General features: G+C 49.0%; 3 protein-coding genes across 3 annotated transcripts; all 3 read right to left on the reverse strand.

Moving 5' to 3' along the window:
• Positions 1 to 173: 173 nt before the first annotated feature.
• On the reverse strand, positions 174 to 1,169 carry LACBIDRAFT_296069 (uncharacterized protein; the record flags this gene model as incomplete). Its single annotated transcript, XM_001891103.1, has 5 exons — positions 1,019 to 1,169; positions 779 to 863; positions 613 to 730; positions 290 to 552; positions 174 to 213 (listed from the first exon to the last, which is right to left on the reverse strand). Coding segments are annotated over exons 1-5 (645 nt in total), but the record flags the coding sequence as incomplete, so codon positions are not given.
• Positions 1,170 to 1,707: 538 nt separating this feature from the next.
• LACBIDRAFT_242325 (carbohydrate-binding module family 13 protein) lies at positions 1,708 to 2,311 on the reverse strand (the record flags this gene model as incomplete). Its single annotated transcript, XM_001891104.1, has 4 exons — positions 1,708 to 1,817; positions 1,871 to 1,993; positions 2,058 to 2,158; positions 2,220 to 2,311. Coding segments are annotated over 4 exons (426 nt in total), but the record flags the coding sequence as incomplete, so codon positions are not given.
• A 2,214-nt stretch (positions 2,312 to 4,525) lies between these two features.
• On the reverse strand, positions 4,526 to 7,362 carry LACBIDRAFT_336176 (carbohydrate-binding module family 13 protein; the record flags this gene model as incomplete). The annotated part of the gene is given in 12 exon segments (XM_001891105.1): positions 4,526 to 4,660; positions 4,774 to 4,789; positions 4,824 to 4,965; positions 5,219 to 5,247; positions 5,268 to 5,304; positions 5,498 to 5,551; positions 5,571 to 5,639; positions 5,753 to 5,789; positions 5,819 to 5,908; positions 5,996 to 6,306; positions 6,369 to 6,469; positions 6,527 to 7,362. The coding sequence occupies 12 exon segments, from the start codon at positions 7,360 to 7,362 to the stop codon at positions 4,526 to 4,528; spliced, it is 1,857 nt and encodes a 618-aa protein (XP_001891140.1).
• Positions 7,363 to 7,730: the final 368 nt, after the last annotated feature.

Here is a 7,730-nt window from a genome sequence, read left to right on the forward strand (position 1 = left end):
AGACTCCACGATTCACACAAGGCTTGGTTCAACCACTTGTCCACGTCGGAGTCCCGCACCCGCCAGTCAAAGAGGAAAAACTTCCCCGCCTAATCATTCTGAGGGTAAGCAAGTAGTCAACAAGCAGTACAGTAAGAATGAACTCGCCCAACTTGGAGTTCGAAAGTACTTACCTGAGGTTAGTCTGAGGTTGGTTCGAAAAGGTTCTTCAGTCTGCAAACTTCAAGGCGCACGATGTGCAGACAAATACACTACGAGGACCGTATAGGGCTGATCACTGTTGGCGTACAGGACACGAAATTTTTGGCACAGGCTCGAGCTCATGCATCCGGAAGGTCTGGAATCCGGGAGAAGCCGCCCTGAGCTGGACCTCCAGAAATCGTCGGCTGAAGCCAGATTTTTGCCGCTTTTCAGAAGATTTCTGGTTCTCGCTGGAGAGGTTGAGAGGAAGCGATAATAAAATCTTTGATTTCTTCTGGCCTTGACTGGGAACTGCTGGGATAGGCTGGGATGCACCGTTGTAAGCCAGAAATAATTGACTTTGAATTCTAACTACTATATACGTTACATAAATGTCGTATCTGGATATATCCGCGTCCTATTTGACTATACCCGCGTCCTCTGGCCTATCCACAGCTCCCGCTCCAGTGTTTCTCATATCCCTGCGCCGTAGTACCAATGCATAGCGTTCCAGCGGCCTCGCTCGAGCTCTCTTAGGAGTACACAAATTCTGTATGATAATTAGGTTAAAGGCAAAGGATGACGCGACAAGGCATACCTGGTTAAGCGCATACATTCGTGAAAGACAAACGCGAACTCGACCTTTGAAGTGGAGGCAGTCGCGATAAGGTGTCCGTCTCTTTCTTAGGAGAAAATGATGAGCAAACTTGAATGCGAACGTTGCAGGATCAACGTACCAGATCTCAGTTCAACGGCACGCGATCAGAACAGGGAGAAACTTAGAAGCATTCTCAAACATTAGCAATGAATGCGACACATGTTGAACGCATATACTCACCGGTAAGACGATATTAACCAAACTCCTTGACCCCTGAACTCAGTTTGCCGCCGTCGGGGACTCTTGAATTGAGCGGCATAACGTTGTCGCACAAAGCAGCAGCGGAAACGTAGAGATGCGGATGCATATGCAGTAGACATGATGGTGGGGGAAGGCAAGAATGAATGACGACGTCAGTGTTCATTGATTATGTAAGTAAAGCTTTCCCATCACAGAAATGTGGACGTTGTGTGGACGACCAATGGACGACGCATCGTCCTTAGACCAAGCAGCTTGTACTTAGAGAAGAAAAAATTCAAAGTTGCGGAAAGACATCGTCGACGTGATTCAACTGACTTCATTCGATAATCACGGCAGCGACCAGAACCAATTAATCGCCTTGGACTCGGAGCGAGTCGCGTGGCCGCGTCGGACTACCCCAGATAGCAGCAGCTAACTCCAGAAATTTAGCCGTTTGCCCAGATTGCTCCAGAAGAACGGTTTTCACTGGGAGCGCTCATGACTGTTCTCGAACAAAAGCTGTATGTCCCCCAGATACTTCATTTTTTGGAACGGCTCTACGAAGTTCTTCAATTGCAACGTGCTTGATAGCAAAATATCGAAGTAAAAAATAAGATAACAGGAGAGCTAATTCGCTAATTGAGTCCATATCTCTGTAACGAAGTACCCTCCTAAATATCCGCTGCCCTTTAAGGCGTAGTGGTCCAGATCTGGTTCGGATTTCTATTGGAGCATTGGAAGGTTTGCAGTTGATTTCCGTTGAAGCTTTGTCCACGGGGGAGATCAACGCATTGAGGGTCTGACGGGTATTAAATTTCTGAAAGAACACATGTCGAAACGAAGAGGACATACTCCTTCTAGACTCTGTCGCTTTGAGCCTGATCTGATTCTGGTTCGTATAATCCCATATTTGAGCTTGGATGGAATCAATGCACCGGAAGATCTTCAACTTGTCGCCATTACGGAATTGATTCGCTAGAAGCCATATCGACGTTAGCTTTCAAGGGCAAAATGGAAGTGGGAAACGAAGCCAACTTACGCGAACCAGCATCCAAGCAGAAGTTCGTGCCCGTAAGTTGAACCCTGGTGGTGCCTCTAAAGATATTCCATCGTTGAGCTGGACTGCCGTTGCAGTCAAATCTAAACCAAAGAAGTAAAAATCAGAAATCGCGAAGACAAGGGCGAGGCAGAAGAAACGCACATCTGAACCGGAGTTCCATTCTGCCGTCTGTTACCCGCGACGTTCATACACTTCTTTGTGTTGAAGTTGGGATGGATTTGCACACCAGTGGGAGTAGGGGTGGCGGTGATAGTAACCGTGACCGTAACGGGCAAAGAAGTGTTGGTGGTGGTGGCCTTGGTTGTACTGGTGGTGGAAGTGGGTTGACCAGATGTGACCGTTGTTGTAATCGTTGTAGTCCTACGCTTAATCGTTGTGATTGGTACGGTGGATGTCGTGGTAGTAGTAATCGTGACTGGGCCTGTCGTAGGGGTAGTAGTGGGTGTAGTGGTGGTGCTGCTCGTTGTCGTGACCGATATCCCAGAGGTGACAGTCTGAGTTTTCGTAACCGTCACCGTAGTCCGACTTTTGACTGTAGTGGGGATTGTGGACGTAGACGTGACGGTGACAGTGATTGGGCCAGTAGTGGGTGTCGTAGTGGTACTGGGAGTAGTAGTGGTCGTGACACTTATTCCAGAGGTGACGGTTCGGACTGAAGTCACTGTAACGGTAGTGCGGCGGGTGGTGGGGACTGTGGTCGTGGCTGTAACGGTGACAGTTATCGGACCAGTAGTCGGAGTCGTAGTGGTGCTTGGAGTCGTAGTAATTGTGACACTTACCCCAGAAGTGACTGTTCGAGTCGATGTCACTGTGGTAGTGGTCCTGGTAGTGGTCGGGCTAGTCGTGGTAGTACTGGAGGTGGTTCTCGTAGTCGATGGAGATGTGGTTGTGGATGACGATGTTTTAGATGAAGTGGAGGTTGAGGAAGATGTTGAGGACGACGAGGATTTGGAGGTGGAACTGGTAGACGATGTCGAGGAGGATTTGGAGGTGGAACTAGTTGAGCTGGTGGATGACGTCGAGGAGGATTTGGAGGTTGAACTAGTTGAGCTGGTAGTGATGTCGAGGAGGATTTGGAGGTTGAACTAGTTGAACTGGTCGATGATGTCGAGGAGGTTTTGGAGGTGGAACTAGTTGAGCTAGTAGATGATGTCGAGGAGGATTTTGAGGTAGAACTAGTTGAACTGGTCGATGATGTAGAGGAGGATTTGGAGGTGGAACTAGTTGAACTGGTCGATGATTTTGAGGAGGATTTTGAGGTTGAACTAGTTGAGAGATGTCGAGGACGATTTTGAGGTAGAACTAGTTGAACTAGTCGATGATGTCGAGGAGGTTTTGGAGGTGGAACTAGTTGAACTGGTGGATGACGTCGAGGAGGATTTTGAGGTGGAACTAGTTGAGCTGGTGATGACGTCGAGGAGGATTTGGAGGTTGAACTAGTTGAGCTGGTAGATGATGTCGAGGATGATTTTGAGGTCGAACTAGTTGAACTGGTCGATGATGTCGAGGAGGTTTTGGAGGTGGAACTAGTTGAACTGGACGACGATGTCGAGGAGGATTTGGAGGTAGAACTAGTTGAACTGGTGATGATGTCGAGGAGGATTTGGAGGTTGAACTAGTTGAACTGGTCGATGATGTCGAGGAGGATTTTGAGGTGGAACTAGTTGAGCTGGTGGATGACGTCGAGGAGGATTTGGAGGTTGAACTAGTTGAGCTGGTAGATGATGTCGAGGATGATTTTGAGGTCGAACTAGTTGAACTGGTCGATGATGTCGAGGAGGTTTTGGAGGTGGAACTAGTTGAACTGGACGACGATGTCGAGGAGGTCTTGGAGGTCGAGCTGGTCGAACTAGTGGATGACGTGGTGGATGACGAGCTTTTAGAGGTTGAGCTGGATGAGCTAGTGGGTGTCGACGAGGTGCTGACAGTGGTCGATGAGGTGGTCGGCGGTTTGGAGGAGGTCGACGACGAGGAAGACGACGAGGTGCTAGTGACAGAAGTCGTCGTCGTTGTAGCCGCAGGCCCCTGGGGGGCAGCGAGAATTGGAGAAACAGCCAAAAGGCAAAGGAGAAGCGACTTCGCCAGCATGACGGTAAATCTTGGGGAGCGAGAAGAATGCCATCCTCTCTTTTCTATCTGGGAGGTGTGTGCCAAGCTTTGACTGCCGCGAGACAGTTCGGGGGGAAAAGGAGGCTAATTCGAAAAAGGGAGATTATATGTATGTTTGCTCGTGGATAGAGAACGCACTTACTATCTGTTTCTGAGACTGACATTGGGCTATTCATCATAGAGCGACGTGCTTGGTGCTCTGCCTACCATGCACACCTTGCCCGCACCTTTCTTTCGAATCTGTGTCTACTCCAAGATGAATCAGAGGCGTCAGGAGCCCAATATTCTCCTATGGAAGCGTATCCAGCCCCTGAATCCTCAGCAAACACGGCTCACATTCAATCCGTTGTGGTCGACCCCAGAGCGTCCGATCGAGTCCACATAGAAGCGGCGAGTGTGACGACATTGATTTCGCTTTGGCACTTGAGGGAGGGGCCTTGTATTCTTTGCTTCAACCCCGCCTCGTACACTTGCTAATATCAAATAATGGGTACATAGATTCGGGGAAGCATAGCCTCCCAGTTTGATCCCTGCTACGGACACCGTTAAACGTCGAACCGTCCAACTTGACATTTTTTGGACGTACCGATTGGTTCCTTTGACTACCCTCTTCTCAGCACGAGAAATATCATTCACAATTTGAAAGGCTGCTGGTAAGCCAACGAGAACATTGCACGCGCGCCGCATTGGAGACGGACAAGTTTGTTCGAACACTTGTGAACCTCGCAGCCAATTAGAGAAGCAACGCTTTCGTCCGATTTGAATTTCTGCGATGGTGCTGTAAACCCGAAGTCGCTCATTTTGAAGTTCAAAAGTACTTACCCGCATGCTGGATTAGCTCTCCAAAACCCTCTTCTCGTCGCACGAGAGACTCCACGATTCACACAAGGCCTGGTTTAACCACTTGTCCACGTCAAAGCCCCGCACTCGCCAATCGGGAAACAGAAACTTCCCCGCCTAACCATTGCTGAGGGTAAGCAAGTAGTACAGTAAGAATTAACTCGCCCAACTTGGCGGTCGAAAGTACTTACCTGAGCTTGGTTCGAAAAGATTCTTCAGTCTGCAAACTTCAAGGCGCACGATGTGCAGGCAAATAGGCTACGAGGACCGTATAAGGCTGAAAGGAAGTGATCACCGTCGGCGTACATGACACAAAACGTTTGCCACAGGCTCGAGCTCATGACTGTTCTCGAACAAAAGCTGTAAACCTGAAGTCGCTCATTTTTAAGTTCCATCCAAGGCTTTCGTCCAATCTCTGCCATGGCACCGTAAAGCTGAAGTCACTCGTTTTGAAGTTCAAAAGTACTTACCCGCATGTTGGACTTCTCCGGGACCCTCTTCAACTCGTCGCACGAGAGACTCCACTTGGACTCCACGATTCACATAAGGCTTGGTTCAACCACTTGTCCACGTCGGAGTCCCGCACTCGCCAGTCAGAGAAAACCTCCCTTGCTGAGGGTAAAGTAGTACAGCAAAATTAACTCGCCCAACTTGGAGTTCGAAAGTGCTTACTAAGCTGAGGTTGGTTCGAAAAGGTTTTTCAGTCTGCAAACGTCAAGGCGCACGATGTGCAGGCAAATACACTACGAGAACTATGTAAGGCTGAAAGGAACTGATCACCGTCAGCGTACATGACACGAAATTTTTGCCACAGGCTCGAGCTCATCACTGTTCTCGAACAAAAAAGCCTTGTACCCCAGATACTTCCTTTTTTGGAACAGCTGCAACGTGCTTGATACTTAGAAGGCAAAACAAGATAACAGGAGAGCTAATTCGCTAATTGAGTCCATATCTCTGTAACGAAGTACCCTCCTAGATATCCGCTGCCCTTTAAGACGTAGTAGTGTTGGTAATGGTCCAGATCTCGTTCGGAATTCCGACATTGAGGCATTGGTAGGTTTGCAGTTGAGTTTTGTTGAAGGGCCAATCAACGCATTGAGGGTCTGACGGGTGTTAAATTTCTGAATGAACACAAATTGAAACGAAGAGGACATACTCCCTCCTGCCTCTGTCGCTTTTAGCATGATCTGATTCTGGTTCGTATAATCCCATAGTTGAGCTGGGATAGAGTCGATGCACCGCCGGATATTCAACTGGTCGCCATTGACGAAGACGTTCGCTAGAACCCATGCAACATTAGCTTACAAGGGCAAAATGGAAGTTGTAAACGAGGGAACTTACACATGCCAGCATTCAAGCAGAAGTTCGTGCCTGCAAGTTGAACCCTCGTGACGCCTCTAGCGATAATCCATCGTTGAGATGAACTGCCATTGCAGTCGGATCTAAACCAAGAAAGTAAATCAAAATCACGAAGAGAAGTCCGAGGCAAAAAAACGTACATCTGAACCGGAGTTCCATTCTGCCGGATGTTACCCGCAACGTCCATACACTTATTGCTGAAGTTGTTATGGATTTGGAAACCAGTAGGAGTAGGGGTGGCCGTTATAATATGCGTAGTGGATGTATTTCGGACTGTGGTCGTAGACGTGACGGTAACAGTGATTGGGCCAGTAGTCGGAGTCGTAGCAGTGCTGGGAGTAGTAGTGGTCGTGACACTTATTCCGGAGGTGACGGTTCGGATTGAGGTCACTGTGGTAGTGCGGCGGGCCGTGGTAGTAATGGGGATTGTGGTCGTGGCTGTAACGGTGACAGTGATCGGACCAGTAGTCGGAGTCGTAGTGGTACTTGAAGTCGTAGTGGTTGTGACGCTTATTCCAGAAGTGACAGTTCGAGTCGATGTCACTGTGGTAGTGGTCCTAGTAGTGGTCTTGCTAGTCGTGGTAGTACTCGAGGTGGTTGACGTAGTTGAGGGAGATGTGGTTGTGGGTGACGATGTTTTAGATGAAGAAGAGGTTGAGGACGACGAGATTTTGGAGGTGGAGCTGGTAGATGATGTCGAGGAGGATTTAGAGGTCGAGCTGGTTGAACTGGTGGATGACGTCGTGGATGACGAGCTTTTAAATGTTGAACTGGATGAGCTAGTGGATGACGGTGTCGACGAGGTGCTGACAGTGGTCGATGAGGTGGTCAGCGGTTTGGAGGAGGAAGTCGACGAGGAGGAAGACGACGAGGTGTGAGTGACAGAAGTCGTCGACGTTGTGGCCGCAGGCCCCTGGGGGGCAGCGAGAATCGGGGAAGCAGCCAAAATGCAAAGGAGAAGCGACTTCGCCAGCATGACGGTAAATCCTTGGCAGCGAGAAGAATGGCAGCATTCTGTCTTTTTGTGCCAAGCTTTGACTGCCGCGAGACAGTTCGGATGAAAAAGGAGGCTAATTCGAAAAAAAGAGATTATGTGTATGTTCGCTCGTGGATAGAGAACGTACTCACTATCTGTTTCCGAGACTGACATTGGGCTCCTCACCATAGAGCGACGTGCTTGGTGCTCTGCCTACCATGCGCACCTTTCTTTCGAAGCTGTGTCTATTCCAAGATGATTCAGAGCGTTAGGAGCGGTGTCGACCCAATATTCTCCTATGGAGGCGTATACAGCCCCTACATCCTCAGCGAAGTGCGACAATGCCTATAGGAAACGGCTCGAGTTAA

The sequence above is a fragment of the Laccaria bicolor genome, genomic scaffold (genome assembly GCF_000143565.1).
Source record: "Laccaria bicolor S238N-H82 LACBIscaffold_390 genomic scaffold, whole genome shotgun sequence".
NCBI lineage: Eukaryota > Fungi > Basidiomycota > Agaricomycetes > Agaricales > Hydnangiaceae > Laccaria > Laccaria bicolor.